This window comes from Desmodus rotundus, chromosome 12 (genome assembly GCF_022682495.2).
Source record: "Desmodus rotundus isolate HL8 chromosome 12, HLdesRot8A.1, whole genome shotgun sequence".
Classification (NCBI taxonomy): Eukaryota; Metazoa; Chordata; class Mammalia; order Chiroptera; family Phyllostomidae; genus Desmodus; species Desmodus rotundus.
In genome coordinates this window covers 15,160,062-15,184,677 of record NC_071398.1, presented here as the reverse complement: position 1 = coordinate 15,184,677, position 24,616 = coordinate 15,160,062, and the positions used below count along the sequence as shown (strand labels likewise).

The window sequence follows — 24,616 nt, the reverse complement described above, 5'->3', positions numbered from 1 at the left end:
GCAGCTGAAAGGCACCTAGGAAGATACAGATGGTAAAGTCAAGCCAACTGTGTAAGTTATCTGAAGCAGTGTAGAAAGTGAAAGAAAAATTACGAGCAAATAAGTAAACGACTTGGGTAAAGGAACCCTCAGGAGGTGAGAGAGTAAAAGATAAAATTAAGATGAAAAAATTTGCCTAAAGAATTGAATGAAGAGTCCCAAAGGGGCAAAAAAGGCCAAGAGAGGGGGATGGGTGTCCATTCTACCGAGGATGCAGCAGCCGCTGGGGAAGGAGCCAGAATCTCCAGCTGCCTCCCCACGGGAGGGCCCCCGAGGAGAGGTGGGAGACAGAAAGAATGGAAATGGATAGGGGGTACCGAGCAATGGTGGAAGGCCTGGGAAGGACGGGGAAGACCTTCGCAATCCTGGACAGATCCTGCCAATCATTCCCTGTCCCGAAGTAACAGAAATATCGCTGAAAGTTTACTAGGCACAGAGTGCAGAGCCAGGGCACCCCGCACCCCACCTCATGTTGCCCTCAAACGGCCCCAAGAGTTGGAAGCACGTCTCCTCATTTTACAGTACCACGTCTGGGGCTCAGAGAGGGCAGTTCCTCACCCAAGGTCACACAGCAGTCAGGCCCTTTTTAGGGCGTGGAGCAACTAGTTACACCCGCTCCAGAGGGGCTTCACTCCTCGGGGCCCCCTAGGGGAGGAGCCTGCCCAGCCCCTCCTGCTCCCCGCCCCCGAGGGGCGGCCCGGGGGGCGGGCGGAGGAAGTGAGCGCAGCGGGGAAGAATGCGAGCGGGCGGGGTGCGCCGGCCCCGGGCGGCGGGGACTTTGGGGCTGGCAGCCTGGGCAGCGGGAGAGGCAAGGCCGAGAGCGTGCGATGCCTCACTTTACCGTGGTGCCGGTGGACGGGCCGCGGCGCGGCGACTATGACAACCTCGAGGGGCTCAGTTGGGTGGACTACGGGGAGCGAGCCGAGCGGGATGACTCTGACGGTGAGGGCGCGCCCGGATGGGGCTTTGGCGGGGACAGGGGAGCGGGCCACAAGGAGCCCCGCGCTCCCACAGAACACCTGGCCCGATCGCGCACACGTCGATGCGGGCCCAACTTTTCTTAGTCTGCTCCTCCGGTCCCAGTCCCTCGCCCCGCGAGCGTCGACACGATTTTCCTGGGCCCCAGCGCGCCTGCAGTCGGGACGCCCTCCCCAGTCCAGCTCCTCCCTTACTGGCCGCGGGCGGGGGCTGCAGACGTGGCCGACGAAAGAGGCTCCCTCGGGGCCGCTAGGCGCAAGAATAGCGGCGAGTCTCCATCTCTGGCCCTTCCCAACTGGGAACATAGCCGCTGCTTGGACCCCAGCCCCTTCACCTTCTGTGCTGTTACTTCTGTCTCTTCTCCCTTCGCCTCCCCATTTGTGCTTCACCGCCTCTGACCCTGAGACTCCCCTCCCTTCCCCCATGCCTGCGCCTCCCTGAACTCCCGCAGGCTGGAGAGAAGAGCGTGCCTGCCGAGGGGGTCTGTGAGGCGGTCTGTGCGTGACCGCCTGTGCGCCGTCTCGTGTTGATCCCCTCTTAGATCTGTAGGTGCAGTGGGCGTCTGAGGAGCACTCACACGGAGTTGGGCTTGTCTAGGTGCTTTATGTGAATTGACTCGCTTAATCAGACCAACTGCCCCCATGGGACAGGCCCTGTTACACTTAGGAAGGAGTGACTGAAACAGGGAGCAGTTTGCACCAGGGGATTCAAACCCAGGGTTAAAGACTCCCGTACCCTGACTCTTAGCCTAGGTATTAGAACTGGGCCTGAAGGGGAGCCCCCAGGTGGCTGTCCGTGCCACGGCCCAGTCTTGGAGTATGTGTCTGCGTGAATAGTGGCATATGCCTGTGTAACTGTGCTTGTACAAGTGTGTAGCTTTTATCACAGGGTGAAGGTGGTGTCAGGGTAGCACATTTTCATGGCCACTTTCCTGCAGGGGTGTCACTGATGAGAATGGTGGTATGACTGATGACAAGTGCCTGTGTCTGTGACTGGCCATGATGGAGATATGCAGAGAACACATGTGTTGGGGGCATGTGTCAGGTGATGCCATCTTGACCCAGCTCTGTGTTGTCTGTGATGGTGACAGGTGATCCATACCCGATGTGGGTGATGGCTATATGTGAGTCACCCGATTGCCATGTGGGAAGATGGCACAGACCACTGGCATGGGCTGCTGGACATCATGGGATTTTACAGGCTGGACAGCTGTGTTTGTACACACACCCCAGCCCTGGTGCCCTGTTGTGCCCCTAGCCCTGTTTCAGCATCCCTGCTCCCTTTAGCTCTGGGGAGGTTTTCACCCCCAAAGGCTGGGCTGGGCTGCATCCCTAGGATCAGCCTGGACCAGTGGGCAGGCAAAGCTGAGCCTAGCCTCTGGCCCCGCCTTGGCCTCTCACAGGGTGACAGGAGGGACCTGGAGCCACATTGGCTGAGTCCTGCCAGGTCCCTCTAAGCTGGGCCAGCTCCTCCCACATCCCCCCTTCTCCTCTTACTCCTTTTCAGTCAGACCTTGAGTGTGTCTGCAGTATGGGGGACACTCTGCACCCTGGTAAGTGATGATGATTCCTCTTGGTAGGGACTGCAAAGGGTTGGGGGCACACAAACAGTGAGCCTGAGGTCCATCTCATAGGGTATCCCCAGCCTGGCACTTCAATCTCTCAAGGCCCACACCTCTGCTCCAAGCAGTATAGAGGTTCTGGTACCCCTGGCAGATGCCTGTGAGCACAGGGACCGAGAGTGTCATCTGGATCCCCATCTGCGGCTGGTGTATTTATAGCTGTGGCCTGGAACACACATATATGTGTCCTTCACAGGCAGCCCCCAGGCCCAGGCCATACTCTGGTTCGCCGGGGATTTTAGGTGGTATCTGAGCAGCTTCAGCCTGGCAGGCATGCCCAGACCTGCCCTGGAATTTTTAGAATAGCTGAAGGCAGTACAGGCACCCAGACATTGCTGAGAGTGCCCCCCCCACGCCCACACACACATATTCCCACAGTCCCCATGGGAGCTTCCCTTCAATGAGGCTTTAGGGAACTCCAAGAAATGCCTGCTGGGTGTCTGGCACCAGACTGTCCCTTTGCTGATTGATCCAGGCAGTTAGAAGAGTGGGTGTTACTATCTCTACTTCATAGAAGAGGAGGCCGAGTCAGCACGGAGAGGGTAAGCAAGTTGCCCTGGGTCACAGAGAGGTAGGGTCAGGAATCCAAGTCAGGGTGCCAGCCATCTGAGCACCAAGAGCCCTGGGTATGTGCACCCTGCGTGCATCCTGGGATGGATCGAGGCCTAGAATAGGATTAGGGAACCTGTAGCTCAGGTCCTACCTGGCTCTAGTGGATTCTGGGACCTAAGTTTGGCCCTTCTACTGGGTGACCTTGCCTCTGAATGCCTCTGAGCCTTACTTTCCTCGCCACTAAAAAGGAGTAAATGGTATCTGGAGGGTTGCTGTGAGGACTACAAGCAACCCTTGGAAGGGCTCATGGCTGCCGGGACAAGGGATCTGCTGGGTCTTAGAAGACCCTCCACGCCAGTTTTGGGGAACAGCTTCCTGCCTGGCTCTGGTTTTTCAGGATACTAGTTCAGTCTCCTCAGAGAGACAAAGCAACAATGGTGAGGCAGACTGCAATGCATGAGGTTAGAGTAATTTATAATATACTTCCAACCAACTTCACAAAAGGACCAGAAGAGATATACAATGCCTCTGCTGGCAGGCTTTGCCCCTCAGTGTCTCCCCAAAGGACTTAGCCTCGGAAAGATCAAAGTCAGGCAGAGGAATGGGGCAAGGGCTTGGTGACTGCATTTAAGGAATAAATTTAGCTTGGAGGTTCCTGGCAGCCAAGGCAGAAAGGGAACAAAGATGAGCTCGATAGCTGCCATTTTCTGACAAAATGAAGCCTCTGGCTTATTTAAGGGAGATACTTTCTCCCCCCCCCCCAAAAAAAAAATCCAAGAGTACTTTTCAGACACTTTTCACTGAGGGGCCATCAATGTAACAGGCAGAGTCACTGGGTTTTCAGACTTTTCTTGTGGCTCCTTATCCTGGTCCTGAACAAGCATCAAGGGCACAGCAAGTATCAGAGGGTGTCTGAGGAGCTTATGTTACCCCACATGGCCTTAACATGGCTTGATGGGCTGGCTTGACCTCTTGCTGCGTTTGTCAAGTGTGCCTTTGGTACTGGCCTTCACACAGCCTTGTAGCTCATGGGACTGAGCTGCTTGGCTCGCTAAGACAAAGAGAGTTCAGGTTCCTAGGTGAGGTCACGTATTGTTTTCATGTGCCATTCAAAGGAAGAGGGACTTTGCCCCAGAAATTGTCATCAGTTATACCTGTCAATCTCCTTGGGTAATAAAGAATCCACAGTGCAGCACCTGCTGAGTAATTGTTGGCTTAGAGAAGGCAAGTTATGTCTCATGCCGATGGCAAGAGGATGTATCAGATGGCAGAGGATGCCTCATTCAGCATTCTTTGCTGCAAACAAGAGACATGAAATTATAAACAAACCAGAAAAGGCTGGCGGGTAGCCCTCACGAAACCAGAGAGGGCCAGTGCACGGCCCGAATACCCCACTAGTCTGGGTCCCTGATGACACTCCTGTTGACACCAGGCCTGCACCACTGCCAGAGTCCCTGCAACACCAACCTGGCTTCTTGGAACCAAGATGACAGCTTCCCATTTGCTGTAGGGCCTCCAGCCACTGCTGCAGCTACCAGATTGTCTGGAGGGAGATAAAACAAAAACAAACCACTCAGCCACTAGAAAAGGAGTACTTGGTGCCTTCTGCCTGCTTGACGGAAAGTGGGGAATGTCACCTACCGAGCCTCACAAGGGACAGCTTGGAAAAAAGGAAAGTGTGCAAATGCCGGGAGGCCAGAGAAATCAGCCGAGTTTTGAGAGTTGAGGAAGGCGTATTTAAAAAAAAAAAAAAAGGATGCGTCTGGTTCTTTTCAACGAGGTTTCTTTGGAGCTGAGGCACTGTCTCACCAGCCTAGAAGACACATCGACCACACACCTAGTCTGGACAATTGTCCGGGAACTGGAGGCAGGGAGGCCAATAAGTGACTCCGGCCACAGCAGTCCTTGCTCAGTCCTAACACCAACCACCCGGGCCTTTGAACAGGACCTTAGACAGCATCTTGGGCCCACTTCCGCTCTCTGGAGGGCTGCTTGTTTGCCCCTCCTCCCAGCATGCCCCTGGTTGCCCTCCAGGAGGCCCCGCCCAGTGCACGGTGGGGCGACTAGCATGGCGGCTGAAGGTGCCCTATGTGGTTTCATCTACCTGGAAGGCAGCACCCGGGGGGACCCTGAAGACACCAAAGCCTTGGCCCCTGTCTCACTGGGTATTCCAACTTGGCTGGGAAAATGAGATTTGGGGGTCTGGGGGCGGGCCAAGGTGGGGCCACGCCCTCCCAGCTGGCTCCGCCCCTTGGTGTTAACACGTGCTTGAGCAAGTTTGGGGCCTTCCCACAGTTTCCTGTGCTAGAGGAAATGATGCGCTGCGTTTTGGTAATTGGCCACTCTGACCACACTGGCTGTTCACGGAGACTGGTGGATTTGATGGGGAAACTGTGGCCCCGCCTGCTAACGCTGGCGCCCGAGGTGGCCCACAGAGGTGATGTTTTGTGGGCTGGCCTGCTAGGGAGCCAGCAGTGCACACTGAGGACACACGAGGTAGACCCTGACTGGGATTCTGTCCTTCTCTCTCCACAGGACATGGCAGCCACAGAGAGAGCAGCCCTTTCCTTTGTCCCTTGGAGGCTTCCAGAGGAAGCGAATACTATGACAGGAACCTGGCACTGTTTGAGGTAGTTGAAGAGATGTGCGGGCAGGGGCCCGTAGGGACCCAAGCCATCACGAAGATGGACAGTTGTGCCTCTTTATGCCTTGGCTCCTCCTCCAGGATCCCCTTTCCCCTTGTCTGTCTCACCTTCTTGGCGACCAGACTGTGGTTCCCTTGGTCGTTTGAACGGAGAATGCTTTCCTAGAGGCTACTCGAGACCCCGCCCTGTCACCACCTCCGGAGGTGTTCACCTTTGACTTCACCTTTGACTTCCCTGCAGCACTTCAGCAGGGTGACCGCCTCAGGATTTCCCTTCTCCCCTTCGCTCTAGGGCTCTTGAGGGCCTAGACCTCTCTGTTCTGTCAGCTCCTCCGTGTCCTTCCTGGTTGGTTCTTCCACCCTGTCCCCCTCCAGTTCACTAAGACACGGTCCTTCTCACTGAATCTGCCCCCTCTGTCCACATGTGCATCTCAGTGGATAGCTCTCTGGGAACATTCCCAGTTTTGTGCCTCTGAACTTGAATTTTATCCTTTTCAGACTCAAACTCAGAAGTTGGATCTGGATTCAGGGCGTGGTTTAGGCCCCTAAACTCTGACCCATGCATTCAGCTGCCCCCACGGAAGTCCCGTGGGCTCCTCAGTGTCCTCATGCCCCCCAAAGACCTGCATCTTCGCTTTTTACTCGAAACCACTTCCTGCCTGTGTGTGGGGTTAGGGGAGAGCTGGCAGAAGGGCAAAGACTAAATGTGGGCATAGGTAGGTGGAGGCATGGCGCTGGAGAAGTCATAGACCCCGGTGGAGGGTTGAGGGGTCTGAGCTCTGGGAAGCCTCCTGACTAGGAAAAGCAGCAAGTTTCTGCAACAAAGACCTTGACCTAGCTCCACCTGAGGATAGGCTAGGGAGCCAGGGGATTGAAGTGGGTTACTCTCAGGGCCTGGGACCGGGGGTGAGGGCCATCTAGAAGGATCAGGTTTGCGCAAACAAGAGAGACTTCACTTGTCCCAGACATCCTCTCTGACTTCCTTGGTTTCCTGAGGTAACTAGGGGTAGCTTTTTTTTGTGGGAAGGTTGCTGGCAGATGTGCGTCCAAGTGGCCCACTCACAGCTGGGAGGTGGCCGGGCAGAACAGGCAGGATGGAGCGTGTTACTCTCCTGTCTGCCAGCCATGTCCTGTCCTGCGCTCTCTCCTGAGGCAGGTAGATTTCACAGGTGGGTTGGTAGTGACTGTAGCTAAGGTGGGGCAGAGAGAAGCAGCTGCTAGGCTCAGCCTTTGAGTGCCAAATGCTGGGGTGTGGTGCCCACACCTGCCCAATTGACTGGCGTAGGCTTCCCCAGGCAAAAGCTGCGATCAGTCCCAGGCCTGCCTCAGGGCTTGGCAGGGGGCCAGGGGCCAGGCTGCTGGCTACACATAAGTAGCCTGACGCCGGCTGGGCCCATTGCCAGACCGCCCTGTGGCTCTATTTACAGGAAGAGCTGGACATCCGCCCAAAGGTATCATCTCTTCTGGGCAAGCTCGTCAGCTACACCAACCTCACACAGGGCGCCAAAGAGCATGAGGAGGCTGAAAGTGGGGAGGGTACCCGCCGGAGGACATCCAAGGTGAGCTGGTCAAGGGCAGCAGAGGGGCACTCCTGGGAAGACAGTCAACATCACGGAATTGGCAAGTTCCCCACGTGGTTGTGAGCATCCCAAGGGAAGTGGGTGCCGGATGTGGTGTGCATGGAGGATGGACACTGAGCCCCTTGGGCTCAAGGGGACAGAGGGCTAGAGGGAGCCAAGAGGCCCCCAGAAATGACAGCGAGAGGGACAGCTGCCTTTCACAGCCCTCTCTGAGAGGCATAATGCCTGGATCCCTGCAAGTCATCACAACAAAGCTGTGAGGCAGGTGCTGTTATTATCCCCATTTTACAGGTGAAGAAACTGAGTGCCAGGGGTGTTGAGGAACTTGCCTAAGATGACTGAGCCACCCAAGATCAATGTGTAACCCTGGGGGACACATTTGTGGCTCTATTGGGAGATATGTGACTATGTAGGAGGCCGATCGCTAGCATCCCATCAGGGTGAATAAGGGTGCTGTCTGTGGAACCGGGGGCATGGTTGTCCCTTGGGGCTGTGTGACCGAGAGCCAGTAACCAAACGCTTCTGCGCCTTCCTATGTTGGCTTCATTGGCAGACCGCTCCAACAGTCCTTGGGTTCCTTGGTGGTGGTGGTGGGGGGGTGGGATAGCATAACACTGCCTCTTGGGGCTGCTGGTCCCTATCCAGGCCTCTGGCCCTTCAGACTCCTTTTTTTTTTTTTTTTTTTTTTTTTAAGGATTTCATTTATTTATAGAGAGGGGGAGAAACATCAGTGTGTGGTTGCCTCTCGTGGGCGCCCCACTGGGGACCTGGCCCGCAACCCAGGCATGTGCCCTGACCGGAAATCAAACCAGCGACCCTTTGGTTCGAAGTCCGGCGCTCAATCCGCTGAGCTACACCAGCCAGTGTATGACTTTCCTCATCTCTGCTTAGCTCCCTTGTGTGAGAGGACTCAGTCCAACTGAGCTGGGCAAGGCTCTACCTACTGACTCCCTAGATCTGGGAAGCAGCTGTGATTGGAAGAGGCATGGGTCTGGCACTAGCTAAGTATTCTTACTGAGGTCAGCACAAGCAGAAAGAGCACTTGGTTGGGATAAGCCAGGCCCCCAGCCTTAGACCTGCTTGTGAGTTTTGGGCCTTGCTGGGGTGGACCAAGGGGAGAGGGGAGAGCAGGCTGATGTGCACCGCTCACCTTGCCTCTCAGAGACAAAGCAGCCCACACTTCAGAGAGGGCAGCTGAGATCTTGAGGTCGCACAGATAGGACCTCCACCATATCTTGCAGGCTGGGATTTTGCTGGCATTTTCTGGACTGCAGATGGTAGAGAACCCTGGCTATCTGTGGCTATTCAACCCTGCAGAGAGGTCTCAGCCTCTAGATTGTTGCCTGAGGTGGGTAGTAGGATCCTTGGCTAAGTGCCTCTTCCCTGTCCCGTAAGGCCAAGTCTGGGGAACTGTGGCTGGGAGAAAAAAGGTCCCTAAGAAAGGCTTTAGGACAGGTGGCTCTCCCTCTCCGAGAGCACACCAGCGCCTTCCCCCTCTCCTTCCCCATAGGCAAGTCATTACCTTTCTCTCTCCTAAGCTTCCTGAGCCCATTTCTTCTACCTCTGTGGCTTTCTAAATAAACTTATTTTTTAAAGATTTTATTTATTTACTTTTTAGAGGGAGGGGAAGGGAGAGAGACATCAGTGTGTGAGAGGTACATTGATTGGTTGCCTCTTGCACGCCCCCAACTGGGGAACCTGGCCCGCAACCCAGGCATGTGCCTGACTGGGAATTGAACTGGTGACCTTTTTTGTTCACAGGCCAGCGCTCAATTCACACCACACCAGCCACACCAGCCAGGGCAAACTATTTTATTTTAAAAAAAGAAAAACTAGTGCACACACATTGAGCTGTGCCCAGCTCACCTGGCCTTAGAGTAAGGATGTGAGAGGGTGCCTGAATGTCCCTGTTTCTATGATTTTTCCATCAAGGAAAGAGAAGCCTGGTCAAGCCTACAGTGAGTCTGTAGGAAGCTAGGGGGTTGGGGCCACTACGCTGTGGTCCTTACCCAGGGTGGGTCTGAGCTGGGCCACAGAAAAGTAAGGCTTAAAACAGGAAGGGCAGGCCTCCAATCAGACCATGCCAAGACCCTACGCAGCCTCTCCACAGCAGCCACTGCACTTGGCTCTGGCCTTGTGACCTTCTGAGGCTGCCAGAGGTTATTTGGAGATGCAGAAAGCATTTCCGGCCCTGCCCTTTCCCACACTGCCTTTTTTCCAGAGTGACTCAGCCTAGAATTGAGGTGGGGCTGGGAGCTGCCGCTATACAGTGGGTGGTCCAGGGTCTCTGAAAAGGGCTCAGAGAGCCCAGGTGAGGTATGTGTCACCTACACTGTGCAGGACACTTTGAGGAACCATTCATTCTTATTCGGGCCATTGCGAGGTCCTTTAGGCTGTACATAGATCCTGCCCCAGACCTGGACCCTTCAGAGGAGTTCCTGTGGCCACATAGTTCTCTCTCCCATCCCGGTTCCAGGAAGCAGACTTTGCTAGGGCTCTAGTGGAAGCTCTTAAGCCCCACTGCCCTGGGCTGCACTCATGGGGACTCAGTTCTTCAAGGAGGCACCTTCACCTGCCCTGCCTCTGTGCCTCAGCTTCTGCCCTGGCCTTCTGGCTGGCCCCTGTTCTGCCCTTAGATACTGAGGAGTCCTGCCTGCATATGCCCATTACACCTTCTTCAGCCCTTCCACTTTCTTTTAAATTGAATTTATTGGGGTGACCTTGGTTCATAAAACCATACAGGTTTCGAGTGTACAGCTCAGCAAAACATCATCTGTGTGCAGCATCCTGTGCTTCCTGCCCCAAGCAGTCTCTTTCCAGCCCCATTTCCCCCCTTTGCCCACCTCCACCTACCCCCACCCCCCTTTCCCTCTGGCTATCATTGCACTGTTGCCTGTGTTTTCTATACAAGGCCTGTCCAGAAGGTATCCAGCCATGTAGTATGAAAAACAGAGACATTTATTGAAGAAGACACAAGAAACATTGTACAGAGGGCAATGATGCCTCAGTCCCTTCCAAGTAGGCACCTTGGGACCTCACACAGTTATCAATCACCATTAGCTGCCCCACGTATTTTCCTGAATCTCATCAACAGTCTGAAATCTCTTCCCTTTCAAAGGTAATTTTAGTTTTGGGAAGAGCCAGAAGTCATAGAGCATGAAATCTGGGCTGTAACTCAGTCACCTAGTCATTTCATGTTTCACCAAAAAACTGCACGAAATGTGATGCATGAGCGGGCACACTGTCGTGATGCAGCTGCCAGTCACCAGTTGCCCCATAGCTGCGGCCTTCTGCATCATCCGAATAGTTTCTGTGGAGGAATGTGCAAGCTTAAAGCAAAATTTGTTGCAGGCTTGTTGCTCTACTCGCTCAGTCACTCTGAATGTGACGGCCACACAGTACACATGCTCACTCAATGGCGTCTACTGCCCCCACTGACTAGTACAGTGCTGTCGTCGTCGTTCACGCATGTGCATTCCAGTCCACTCTCCTTGGCTGCCAGGTTACATCAATGTCGCGCAAATCAGTCTCATTATATTAATAATGGCTGGACTTTTTCTGGACAGACCTCGTGTGTGTGTGTGTGTGTGTGTGTGTGTGTGTATTTTTTTTTTCCTTAATCTGCTCTTCAACCTTGAGTCTCTACTCTATGTAGGATTTTCCCAACACGTTGTCCTAGGGGCCTTCCAAGGCACCACTCACTGGGCTCAGGAGCACCTTTTTGGGTACCTGCAGGGCCTGCTGGTGATACAACAGTGAACAAGCCAAGTCCACCCCAGTGTGGTCATGAGGCATTTGAGTGAACAGTTACCATGACCTGTAAGTGACCGCTGTGATGGAAGGGTATATCAAATGCTGAGGGGTTGTAAGAGGAAGGGCTAGCTGTACCTAAGGCAACCCAGAGGAACTTCCTGGAAGGGGCAACATGGTTAAACCTTTGGAAGGTTCATCTAAAGAGGAGTGTGCCAGGCAGTGAGGCAGGACCAACCCTCCCAGGGAGAGTCCAGTGCATGCCCTGGTTCAGAGGCTCTGAGGGACCTCTGTCATCGGGGACTGAAACTGACAATGAAGGGATGGGGCACGTTGGGATGGGGACTCTTTGGCCCAAACCAAAGAGTCTGGCTCACACCATGGATTGCCGGATAGTTGGTACAGAGGGGTTTTGGCAGTGGTGATGAGACTGGACTCGGTTTTCAGAGCCCTGCTCTGGCAGCAGAGAAGGGGGCAGTGTAGAGAGGTTGACAGGCCCAGAAGGGCGCCCATCCATTTGCCCCAAGCGTAGGGCCTCAGGTTCGAGGGACTAAAGCAGAGGCAAGGCAGGCTGGTCTAAGAGCAGCTTGAGAGGCATGCTGGATAGAACTTGGTGTGCACCTGGACTGGAGGGGGGTTGGACCGAGGGAAGGCCAAGGACAAACTCTTAGATTCTGGCTTGGGTGACATGGGGCCTGCTGGGTGAGAAGGTGGGGGTCTGAGACAGACCTCTCTCCAGAAGTTTCAAAGAAAAGAGAAAGGAAAGGGGGCAGTACCTTGAAGAGGAGGTGAGGCTTAAAAGCCTACATGTGGCATTTTGTAATGAATCAGATTTTATACCTTCCCAGTCCCAAACTATCTTCATATATAAAAAAGTCAACATAGACATCCTAGCTGTCACCCTACCCCTGTGCTCCCCAGGACGCACCTCTCCAACTTGTTCTCTGTAGAACCCCTTGGGGACTGCTGAGTGGCTGAGTGACTGGGGCCTTCTGTGGTGCATCTTGGCTCCTCTGATGCTCTCTGTCTCCCCCACCCCTCCTGCTGCACAGGCGCCCAGCATGGGCACCCTCATGGGGGTGTACCTGCCCTGCCTGCAGAATATCTTCGGGGTGATCCTCTTCCTGCGGCTGACTTGGATGGTGGGCACGGCCGGTGTGCTGCAGGCGCTCCTCATTGTGCTCATCTGCTGCTGCTGTGTGAGTATCCTGGCTGGGGCAGGGCCACGGCCGCCTGCCAAGACTTCCCCGCTGACCTGCTCACGTAGGCCCTCCTTCCCACAGACCTTGCTGACGGCCATCTCCATGAGCGCCATCGCCACCAATGGAGTGGTTCCAGGTGGGTGAGCACTGCCCTGGGCCTGTTGGGGACAGTGGGTCCAGAATCCACCTTGACACACCCAGAACGCTCATTGCTCCTGCCCTCAAAGCAGTTCTTTGGTGGGGTCTTAGTCCCTGAATCCACGACAGTTGCATCACGTAGGAATATCCTTGAGTGACAGAGTTTGAGATACCTGCTGGGGCCGAGGCTGTCAGAAAAGGTGACAGGGGTGCACCGGGTGGCCCATGCCAAGGAGTCTGGTCCACACCATGGATGATAGCACAGTGCAGAGGGTTTCAGCGGGGATGATGACACTGGATTTGATTTTCTTTTTTTTTTTAAAGACTTTATTTATTGGTGGAGGTGGGGGAGGGAGGTGGGTTCAGCTGGGGTGGGGTGGAGGGATGGGGAGAAAAGGCATACAACTGTAATTGAATAACAATAAAAATTAAAAAAAAAGACTTTATTTATTTTTAGAGAGAGAGGAAGGGAGGGAGGAAGAGAGGGAGAGAAACATCAGTGTGAAAGAAGAATACCAATCAGTTGCCTCCTGTATGCTCCCCATTCAGGTACTGAAACCACAACCCAGGCATGTGCCCTGACCAGGAATCGAACCAGTGAACTTACAACCCGGGGGACAATGCCCAACCAACTGAGCCACACCAACCAGAGCTAGACTTGGTTTTCAGAGACCCTGTTTATTAATTTACTCAACAATGTATTTATATCAGTATGGACTCCCAGATATTTATTTTATTCTTTGAATCATAATCTAGTAATTCATTTTTTTTTTGCTCGAACTGTGCCACTTTGGCTGTTTATTCAGTTTGGCTCCTGTGTCTGTATCTGGATCCTTTTGGGGTTTTTTAAAGATTTTATTTATTTAGCCCTGGCTGGTGTGGCTTAGTGGATTGAATGCCGGCCTGGAAACCAAAGAGTCGCTGGTTCGATTCCCAATCTAGGGCACATGCCTGCGTAGCAGGCCAGGTCCCCAGTAGGGGGTGCATGAGAGGCAACCACACATTGATGTTTCTCTCCCTCCCTTCCCGCCTCTCCAAAATTTTTGGAGAGGCGGGAAGGGAGGGAGAGAAACTTCTATTAGTTGTCTCTCCCACACACCCCGTCCAGGGACCAAACTCACAACTCACACATTTGCCCTGACCAGGAATCAAACCGGTAACCTTTTGCTTTGTGGGATGACATGCAACCAACTGAGCCATATCAGTCAGGGCTGGATCCTTTTTTGAATTGATTTTATTTATTTATTTTTAGAGAGAGGAGAAGGGAGGGAGAAATAGAGGGAGAGAAACATCAATGTGTGGTTGCTTCTCGCACACCCCCTACCGGGGACCTGGCCTACAACCCAGGCATGAGCCCTGACTGGGAATCAAACCATCGACCCTTTGGTTAGTAGGCCGGCACTCAATCTGCTGGGCCACACCAGCCAGGACTTGATCCTTTTTTTAAATAACAGTTTTATTAATATTAGTATAAAAATAATAGGGGGGGAAGGCGATATATGTTTACCCATAAGAGGGCTTGAAAGTGCACAGAAATGTAGAAAGGAAAACTGGAGGTACTCATCGTACCACCTTTCTGAATTCATTACTATTAGGCTTTTGGTACATGGTCTTACAATCTTATAATAAAGTATCAATGTATTGTTTTCCCCAAACTCTATGTGTGTGTATTTCCAAAATGTTGGGGAAAGGTTTTTTTTTAGTGGGATTGACAGTGTATTATCTAATTTATGTGATTATTTTTCTACTCTTGGGTTCTACTTTTTCACTGTTAATTATTGTCGTGAACAGCCTTGCACAGGAGTCTCTGTTTACACCCCTGGCAGTTATCTTAGGAGAGGGTCCTGGAGGTGGGATTGCAGTGTGAAAGGGATTATTAACCTTTTCTTTTTTAAAAAAATACTTGTTTATGTTTTAGACAGAGGGGAAGAGGGGGATAAAGAGAGGAGAGAAACATCAATGTGTGGCTGCCTCTTGTGCTCCCTCTCCTGAGAACCTGGCCCCGCAACCCAGGCATGTGCCCTGACCAGGAATTGAACCAGCGACCCTTTGGTTCATAGGCCAGCACTCAGTCCACTGAGCCACACTAGCCAGGGCAGGGATTAACCTTTTTAAAGTTTCTTGATCCCTGTTCCCAGATTTTTCACCAGAGATGTTTTATCAGGAGCAAGTCCATCTGGCAGCATGCCCCCGCACCCTCACTGGTCCTGCGGCCCAGTGTTGTCTCCGTCAGTCATGCCAGGGGCGTTAGGCTCTGCTGGCAGCACAGACTCAGGGCAGGAGGGGCAGCCATGGACACTCGCCCAGTGGCAGGCCCTGTGCTGGGCCCTAGGGACAGAAAACTTGATAAGACGCAGTTACTGTCCCAGTCTGGAGGGATCAGACTAACAGACACAATCCTCAGGAGGGGTGACGTGTGGTGAGATAGGACATGCCCAGCCAGTGGAGGCTGTGGGGACTGGCCTAAGTGCAGGGAGTTGGGGGACAGAGGGCCACTTAGGCACTGCTGCACACCTAGAACTGCCTAGCAAAGTTGTCATTTCACTGGCCTGTCCTGGGCGTTGGAGTCCAATGGAGTGGGGTCCAACTCCAGCCTGGCCGCTTACTAACTATGTGGCCTTAGGCAAATCTTCCAATCCTTCTGTTCATCTGTAAGTGGGAAAATTCATTCCTGCCCCTCTGGGTGGTTGTGAGAGGTTGTCAGGGAGGAGACCACCTAGAGGAAGAACCAGCTTTGACCTGCGTACACTTTCTCTGTTGTAGCTGGGGGCTCCTATTTCATGATCTCCCGCTCACTGGGGCCAGAATTTGGCGGTGCGGTGGGCCTGTGCTTCTACTTGGGAACAACATTTGCGGCGGCCATGTACATCCTGGGGGCCATTGAGATCTTGCTGGTGAGTCACACGAGGCCCTGGCCAACTCTGTTCTTGTCCAAGCAGTCCCTTTCCTATAGGCCCAGGCTGTCCGTGCTCCATCACCTCCGACCAGGGTCTGGGCCTTATAATGTGGGAGGCCTCCTTGAGGGAGAAAGATCTTTGCTCAAGCCAGTCTTCCCTTCAACCCCTTTCTAGTTTGGTTCACGCAGGGAAGGAGCCTGGCCTGGCTGCCTTCACCTTGGCCCTGGATGTTCCATTCACTCGGGCCCCATTTCAGCCGTGGCAGGTTTCTGTAAACTGTTGCACTTAACTCAGTGACAGATCTCGGTGGTGACGCAGAGCCCACCTCCCAGGCACCTGTGGGCTCTGGCCAGGTCTGTCTCCCCCAGGCATCTGTTCCAAGCCCTTCAGATCCACCTTATCCTTGTCCCTAAATCAGGGTAAGCAGCCACAGGACCCTGTCTGGAGGTCACTGTCCCCTCTGTGAACCCAGTGTGTGTTCTGACGCAGCTTCCCACTCCCCACTGAACTGCCCCAGCTGGTGGGAGAAGAGGTGGAGGGGCTCCCCCGGGTCACAGGGTAACAAGTGCGCCCCCACCACACCCCCCAGGGATCCAGACAATAGGAACCGGTTAGAGGAACTGCTTGGCTCCTCCCATCTCCAGGCCCTTGCCTGCAGTGTGGACCCTATGGGGAGGGAGGAGGTTGTTTTTTGTTTCTATTTCCCACATTCCTACATTTATTATTTGGGTTTCTTCTGTAAAGAAAACTTGTCCTTTTTCCCATTTACTTATTTATTCAACCCTGTGTTTATGTCAGTATGGACTCCTGGATATTTATATTATTCTTGGCTCGTGGTCCAATACTGTCATTATTTATTTTGTTGCTCAAACTGTTCCACTTTGGCTGTTTAGCTCTTCAATATTTGAGATGACTGCTGTGTCTGCATCCTTTTTAAATAAGAGCTTTATTAAAATATAATTCACATACTATACAATTCACTACCCACTTAAAGTATAAAACGTAAAGGTTTTTAGTATATTCACAGAATTGTGCACCCATCACCACAGTCAAGTAGAGAACATTTTCATCACTCCAGGAAGCCTATGCTAGTCTCTCTCTACCCCCCCAGCCCTAGGCAGCCAGTAATCTGCTTTCTGTCCGTGATCAGATTTCCCTGTTCTGGGCATCTCATATAAATGGAATCATATAGTACGTGGTCTTTTGTGGCTGGCTTTTTCTGACTTTTTTTTCTTTTTTTTTAATGATGGGGTTCACTCTCTAAATAGGAAAATTGAAACTTCTGTATCTGCGTCTTGTTTCAGACCTACATTGCCCCGCCAGCCGCTATTTTTTACCCAGCAGGCACTCACGACTCGTCGAGTGCCACCTTGAACAACATGCGAGTGTACGGGACCCTTTTCCTAACCTTCATGACCCTGGTGGTGTTTGTTGGCGTCAAGTACGTGAACAAATTTGCCTCGCTCTTCCTGGCCTGTGTGATCATCTCCATCCTCTCCATCTATGCGGGGGGCATCAAGTCTATTTTTGACCCTCCCGTGTTTCCGTAAGTAATCTGGGAATACATCCGAGCGGTGCACTGACATCCTTCCCCAGTAAAAGGCCTTTGATGCCCTGAGTCCTGGAGGCTGCAGGGTGGAAACAGGCCGAGACCCCCGGCTGAGCCGGTGATGATAACTCCCCCTCCCCACAGAGTGTGCATGCTGGGCAACAGGACCCTGTCCCGGGACCAGTTTGATATCTGTGCCAAGACAGCCATGGTGGATAATGAGACAGTGGCCACCCGGCTATGGAACCTCTTCTGTCACAGCTCCAACCTTACCACTGACTCCTGTGACCCCTACTTCCTGCTCAACAATGTGACCGAGATCCCTGGCATCCCAGGTGCAGCTGCCAGCATGCTCCAGGGTGCGTCCTCACTCCTGTCTTCCTGCTCCTGATCCACGGGCCAGGCAGGAGGCAGGGAATGAGCACAGAAGGAGAATGAATCACAGAGCCGTCCTTGTGTGGCAGGCTCACAAATGCGGGGCAGGGCTGGCTGCCTTCCAGGCCCAGGGCTGTCCTCTCAGCCTGGCTCCTGGCAGCTAGGTTTCGGGTGAACAGAGCCTGTTTGGCCAGCGTCCCAGCCCTGCAAAAGCCCCCAGAAAGTTCTGGCAGCCCCTCTCTCCCCAGCCACCATCCCCCAGCGCTGCCTGGGATTATTCTCCAGGAACCATAAAGGGCTTCTGTCTAGGAAGCAGGCCGAGACAGGGCTCTGGCTTCAGCAACCTTTGCCTGTCAGGCTTCTAGCCAGACAGCTCCTTCCCTGTGGCTGAAGCTGCCCCCCTCATCCCCTAGGGCCCCTCACATCTACCCCTCTGGTCAGGCTGCCCCAAACTGCCCCAGGGAAGTAGGTGGGGCTGCGGTGATGATAACTCTGCTGCCCCTGCAGAGAACCTGTGGAGCGCCTACCTGGACAAGGGTGAGGTCGTGGAGAAGCACGGGCTGCCCTCCACAGACACCCTCGGCCTGAAGGAGAACCTGCCCCTGTACGTGGTGGCTGACATTGCCACATCCTTCACCGTGCTGGTTGGCATCTTCTTCCCCTCTGTGACAGGTAAGCCCCTCTGCCCACCCACCCAGCCCTGCCCACTCTCCTGGGGAGCCCCTAAGGGAATCTCATTGGTTTTGGAGGCATCATGGCTGGCTCAAATCGCTCTGGCGACCTCCGCGACGCCCAGAAGTCCATCCCGGTGGGGACCATTTTGGCCATTGTTACCACCTCCCTTGTGTGTATCCTTTCCCAGGCCTGGGACCAGCAGGGAGCAGGGCAAGAGGCGCTTGCCTTCTTTTCAGTCACCAGCTTTCCTGCACAGACACACACACGCATATGTACTGTGTACCTTTCCCTTCACACTCACCACATACTCGAGTGTGTGCACAACACAAAACCCTCAGTTGCAGGTGCCCCAGCTGGGTCCTGGCTAAGGCTAACGCTAGGGGCATGTGGGTCCTGTGTGGGTGAGGAGTGGGGGCAGCAGTGGCAGTGGAGGCCCGGCTTTCCTTGACGCGGCCGCAGACTTCAGCAGTGTGGTTCTCTTTGGCGCCTGCATCGAGGGCGTGGTACTCCGGGACAAGTGAGTGAGCTGGGCCCCTCCCTGTGGCAGGGGCTCAGCTTCTGCCGACTCTGACACCAGCCCCCCTTGAGCACGTGGTCCTATATATGTCCTCAGGCTGCTGGTTGCCAGTGGTAGTGTGTGCCACTGGGTAGGTCAGGCCCCACCGGGACTTTTGCCTCTTAGAGAATGGTGACATCAGAATCAGGGCTGGGACAAGGAGAAAGGATAAGGGCTGGTGGACTGGACTTTAGTGCCGAGGGACGAGAGTTCTGCCCACCATAGCCACCCTTCCTAACCCCTGACATCCCTGACTCTGGCAGCCCCACCCAGGGCTTGGGGGCTCCTTGCATGTAGCATGGCCTAAGCCTGGCCCCTGCAGGTACGGCGACGGTGTCAGCAGAAACCTAGTGGTGGGCACATTGGCCTGGCCTTCACCCTGGGTCATTGTCATCGGGTCCTTCTTCTCAACTTGTGGCGCCGGTCTACAGAGCCTCACTGGTGCACCACGCCTGTTGCAGGCCATTGCCAAGGACAACATCATCCCCTTCCTCCGGGTGAGCCTTTTTGTACTCTCCCGCAGGCTGGGTGCTCCTGGCCCTTCACACGGGCTGGAGGGTAGGGATACAGATGCATTATATTCTGCTGGGGCCCATAGTGACCCCAGGGCCACAAAGCCATCATGAGGAGTTGCTGAGAGCTGCCCTGGCTCTGGCTCTGCTCTGCTGTTGGCAGAGCGACTGAGACCCAGAATCCTCGTGGCCAGTCTGTGGCTCATTCAGAGCAGAGAGGCCCCGAGAGGTAGGGGGCAGAGAAACTTGTGGACCCTATTGGGAAAGGCATGGCTATGGCCTGAGCCCCAGAGGAGGGACTTGGGGGTGCTGGAGGCCAGGCTATGGCTTGTGACTTGGTGTAGAACAGGGGTAATGGGACCAGCTTCTTCCCTCTCTGACCCTACTGACCCTGGTGCATGCAGGTATTTGGCCACGGGAAGGCAAACGGCGAACCAACATGGGCACTCCTCCTGACGGCACTCATTGCTGAGCTGGGCATCCTCATCGCCTCCCTTGACATGGTGGCCCCTATTCTATCCATGTGAGCTGGGGGCCGGGGCAGGGCAGGGCAGGGGGATGGTTTTGGGAAAGGCTCCTTGAACCCCCGAGCCCTGGGCCTCAGTACCTCTCTGTGACTCTGTCTGGTGTTGAGGGTGCAGCTGGGAGATGTGTCAGGCTGTGTGGTGAGGTGTGCGCCTGGCAGAGCTCGGCCTACCTCTGCATTCGGGAGAGAGCCTGACACTTATGCAGAAGACACCAACAGGCCCTACAGCCCTCTCTGGGAGACTCCCAGAGCAGGCAGGTGGCTACCCTCTGATCCTGGACAGGGCAAGCTCCGGGTCCCTGGCACCTTGATGAAGCTACCACGGCCCCATCTGTCTGCTTTCAAAGTTGTTTTCTTGTAAAGTTCTGGAATCAGCTGGGCATTGAGCCTGCCAGTGCCCTACAGGGGGTAGTCAGCATGTGGCTGTTTCCAGGGTCCCTGTGGTTGCTGTGTTCACTACTTCCTGCCAGTGTTGGGGCCTGCTCCGTCACGCTTCACATCTTGCTCTACTGCCAGTGCTCCCTCTTGCTTGTTTGGTTATGATGGGACCACCCTTCACTGCCCCACTCAGCCTGTAGGCCTGACAGGCTCCTCTTCCCCCCAAAGCAGCCCCCCCAACCCCAGCCACAGTCAGGCCACAGTGAACTTTTGTCCCCCCAACACACCTCCCCCTACCACTGCCCAGCCCCACCTACACAGAGTGCGCACCTGAAACTGTTCTTGCCGGTCGTCTTGGGTGGTGACCCCTCACTGCCCAAGCCAGAGAGTATATCTCAGCCTGTATCATGGGCTTCTGGCAGCCCTGCCAGGACTGACCACTCCCCCTCATGGGGGTCCCTGCCCGCTGACATGCCCTCTCTGGTAAGTCCTTCTGCCTTTTTGCCTGCCATTGTTCAGCCAGCTGAGGGTAGAAGTTGCTGCCCTCAGCCCTCTGCTCCTCAGCTGCCTTCTGGGAGGGTTCACACCGTCGGCCTCGCCACATCCACACAGTATCCCTCAAGTGTCTCCAATTCATTGCCTTCAAAATGGCCCTTGTTATCTTCTCCCTCCCTGCTCCTCCACACATTCCTGACAGCCCCTAATCCAACCGATCACCCAGGCCGGTCTGGGGCCAAATGTTGTCCAGCCACCTCCACACACTGAGCCCTGCTTGGCCGTCCTTTTTCACAGCTCTGCGCTCGCTCCTTCCGCTGCCTGCTAACCCCTCTCTGCCTCCTCTGCCCGCACACAGTTGGCCATCCCCTAAGCCCTGGCCCCGAGGACACCCGTGCAGTAGTCCTGCCTGCCTCAGGCACGAGAGTGGGTGTTGTGAGGTTGTGAAGACTGGCGCAGCCCACGCACAATAGGGATATCAGGTACCTGGCTGCCGAGGAGGCCGCTGTGTACCAACCAACCACTGTGACACAGGTTCTTTCTGATGTGTTACCTGTTTGTGAACCTGGCCTGTGCTGTCCAGACGCTCCTGAGGACCCCCAACTGGCGGCCCCGGTTCAAGTACTATCACTGGTGAGCATCCACTGGACCCCCAAGCCAAATCCTCTGACATAAGAGCTATTGGGGAAGCCAGGAGCCCCATTCAGGATGACATTTGAGTTCCCTGGGCTATAGTTGCTATTGGTGAGAAACTGGGGGGCTGGGGAGCTTGGCCTGGGGCCATACTGGTCTTTCTCTGATTCCCACTCTTCCCCACTCTCTGGTCCAGGGCGCTGTCCTTCCTGGGCATGAGCCTCTGCCTGGCCCTGATGTTTGTCTCCTCCTGGTACTATGCCCTGGTCGCTATGCTCATTGCAGGCATGATTTACAAGTACATCGAGTACCAAGGGTGAGTGAGGGGCTGCCACCTGGTTGGGGCAAGCGGGTGGTCTATATGTTGGGAGGGGAGGAGCTGAACCATCCTTCGCTAGCCACCATAGGTGCTGGGTCTGGCTCCCCTTTATCTCCCGTACATCTGCACAGAATCCTGTGGGTGGGACCATGGGCTCACCAGCTTATGGTGGCCTCCATAGGGCTGAGAAAGAGTGGGGTGATGGGATCCGAGGCCTGTCCCTGAGTGCTGCCCGCTATGCGCTGCTGCGGCTAGAGGAGGGGCCTCCTCACACCAAGAACTGGCGGTGAGTTCACGCCCAAAATGGCAAAGGCCACTCATGGTTCTCGGGGGCACTGTGAGGGTAGGACGGTTGAGAGGTGCTGGCTTCCCCTCCCTGGTCCCCGTCTCCCATCCTGGGGTTGATGCCATCCTACTTGTTGAGCCCTGGGATCTCTGCTCCCCAAACCTGTGCGAGCCTGTGAGCTGAGAAGGGAGGAAGAAAAGGGGCTCCTTGGAAACCTCTGGCCCTGGCCTCACGCTGCCTCCCCATCTGGCCACTGCAGGCCTCAGTTGCTAGTGCTGCTGAAGTTAGACGAGGACCTTCATGTGAAGTACCCACGGCTCCTCACCTTTGCCTCCCAGCTGAAGGCTGGCAAGGGCCTGACCATCGTTGGTTCTGTCATCCAGGGAAGCTTCTTGGAGAGCTATGGCGAGGCCCAGGCTGCTGAGCAGGTACCTGCTACAGGGGGAGGGGAGCTGAGCCAGCCTAGAGGTGTCCAGGCTGCAGCTGGCACAGAGGGAGGATCGATTCTGGCCAGCCAGGTGGATAGCAGTGCTGCTACCTAAGGGCTTGAGCAAGGATGGGTGTTGCTGTCCATCTACAAAACACAGCCCCTGGGTGAGCAGTTTGCCTCTTCCCTTCCCCAACCCCAGCAGAGGGGATGCTGACGGCCTTGGCTTCTGAACTTGCTGTGTTCCCCGCAGACAATCAAAAACATGATGGAGATTGAGAAAGTAAAGGGCTTCTGCCAGGTGGTGGTGGCCAACAAGGTGCGTGAGGGGCTGGCCCACCTCATCCAGTCTTGCGGCCTGGGCGGCATGAGGCATAACTCCGTGGTGCTGGGCTGGCCCTATGGCTGGCGACAGAGTGAAGACCCACGTGCCTGGAAGACCTTTATTGGTATGTGAGGGGCCAGGGCCTGGGCTCAGCCATGGGGGACAAGGGCCAGGACTCAAGTGAGAGCAGGGCTGCAGGCTGGCAGTCAGCAGTGTCCTTCCTCCCCAGACACCGTGCGCTGCACCACGGCTGCCCACCTGGCCCTGCTCGTGCCCAAGAACATTGCCTTCTACCCCAGCAACCATGAGCGCTACCTGGAGGGTCATATTGACGTGTGGTGGATTGTACATGATGGCGGCATGCTCATGCTTTTACCCTTCCTGCTGCGCCAGCACAAGGTGGGCCAGGGAGGTGGGCCTGGGTGAGAGCAGCTGGGCCTTTGGAGAGGTGGGGTGTGACTGTAACACCCACCTGCACTGGTGCCGTAGGTTTGGAGGAAGTGCCGGATGCGCATCTTCACGGTGGCGCAGATGGATGACAACAGCATCCAGATGAAGAAGGATCTGGCTATCTTTCTGTACCACCTACGCCTTGAGGCGGAGGTGGAGGTGGTGGAGATGGTGAGCCACCCGCCCCAATGTGGTCCTGTGGATACCCTGCCCCACATAGCCCAGTCCTCACGGCCCACACTCTCCCCAGCACAACAGCGACATCTCTGCATATACCTACGAGCGGACACTGATGATGGAGCAAAGGTCCCAGATGCTGCGGCAGATGAGGCTGACCAAGACTGAGCGGGAGCGAGAAGTCAGTGACCTTGGTTCAGGGCACGGGCAGGTGGCTGGGTCAGGCCTCTGGAGACACCATCAGACGGGGACATCAGAATGACTTGCCCTAGACCTACCCATGTCAGTGCCCATGCCCCTAAGGCCAGATGGTCACGTTGGGCCAGCCCAGCCCTCTGTTCCTGTGGCACTGAGGCTGCCTCCTGATTTCCCTCAGGCCCAGCTGGTCAAGGACCGGCACTCAGCCCTAAGGCTGGAGAGCCTGTACTCAGATGAGGAGGATGAGTCTGCAGCTGGGGCTGACAAGATCCAGATGACGTGGACACGGGATAAGTACACGGCAGCTGAGCCCTGGGACCCCAGCCACGCCCCCGACAACTTCCGAGAACTGGTGCACATTAAGCCGTGAGTACAACAAAAACAGACCAAGCCACATTGGGGCCTGGGGGTGGAGGGTGGACAAGCTCTGTGGGTGGGCCAGGGGTGGGGCCCATCATCAGCTACATTACCTACAGGGACCAATCCAATGTGCGGCGCATGCACACTGCTGTGAAGCTCAATGAAGTCATTGTCACACGCTCCCACGATGCCCGCCTGGTCCTACTGAACATGCCCGGCCCACCCAAGAACAGTGAGGGTGATGAGAACTGTATCCTTCTGTGGAGAGGCAGGCAGTGGGGAGGTGGCCAGCATGCGAGGGTAGTGTGGGCGCCCCTGGGCAGGGGGTGCCAGATTATCCCAGCTTCGACTGATAGGCCAAACTTCCCTGGGTTCCCCTTGGTCCTGGTGCTGCTCCCTTGACCTGATGACCTACAGATATGGAGTTCCTGGAGGTGCTGACCGAGGGCCTCGAGCGGGTGCTGTTGGTTCGTGGCGGTGGCCGTGAAGTCATCACTATCTACTCCTGAGCCCGACACAGACTTGTGGCCTGGGGTGGAGGTGTTGAGGGTGACACCCCCTCCCAGCACGCATCTGCCAGTCCTGCTTTGCTCAGCCCTGCCCTGGACCCTGCTGTGGAGGTTGGGCCTGGGCCTGGCAACAGAGATGGATCAAGGGTCCTGCAGGACCCTGAGAAGTTTGGGGACTTTCCCTGCTCAGCACCCCAGGAGGCCTGCCCTGGCTGGAGAAGACTGGTGGGGGCTGACATTGGGTTTGAAGGCAGCCAGCCCAGGAATTCTATTTATTGAATATTTATTGTTGGGATGTCACCATCAGAGAGGAGAAGGGTGACAAGGGAGGGGGTCCTACCCAGCTCCCCTGCAGAAGAGCTGGCTCAGGCTACTGTGGGCAAGGACCCCCACTAAGCTGAGCCTAATGGAGCCAGCCAGCTGAGGCCTGACTTTTTCAATAAAACATTGTGTACTTCTGGGCCT

At 55.1% G+C, this 24,616-nt stretch overlaps 1 protein-coding gene across 3 annotated transcripts; it reads left to right on the top strand.

Annotated features, from left to right (window-relative positions):
* Positions 1 to 772: 772 nt before the first annotated feature.
* SLC12A4 (solute carrier family 12 member 4) lies at positions 773 to 24,614 on the top strand. Of its 3 annotated transcripts, XM_024556186.3 has the most exons (24): positions 773 to 981; positions 5,726 to 5,820; positions 7,262 to 7,393; positions 12,217 to 12,363; positions 12,448 to 12,502; positions 15,268 to 15,398; positions 16,706 to 16,947; positions 17,095 to 17,309; positions 17,833 to 17,997; positions 18,075 to 18,173; positions 18,460 to 18,517; positions 18,879 to 19,053; positions 19,473 to 19,591; positions 21,002 to 21,100; positions 21,297 to 21,416; positions 21,601 to 21,705; positions 21,965 to 22,133; positions 22,386 to 22,581; positions 22,687 to 22,856; positions 22,947 to 23,078; positions 23,158 to 23,265; positions 23,461 to 23,648; positions 23,759 to 23,892; positions 24,060 to 24,614. In XM_024556186.3, exons 1-24 carry the CDS (start codon positions 867 to 869, stop codon positions 24,149 to 24,151), a joined length of 3,261 nt encoding a protein of 1,086 aa, XP_024411954.1. In that variant the 5' UTR covers positions 773 to 866; the 3' UTR covers positions 24,152 to 24,614. The 3 variants fall into 3 exon arrangements, with proteins under 3 accessions (XP_024411954.1, XP_045047633.2, XP_045047634.1); XM_045191698.2 differs by lacking the exons at positions 23,759 to 23,892; positions 24,060 to 24,614 and having other exon boundaries at positions 23,158 to 23,366; positions 23,461 to 23,574; XM_045191699.2 differs by lacking the exons at positions 773 to 981; positions 5,726 to 5,820; positions 7,262 to 7,393 and adding an exon at positions 11,150 to 11,233.
* The last annotated feature ends 2 nt before the right edge of the window (positions 24,615 to 24,616 follow it).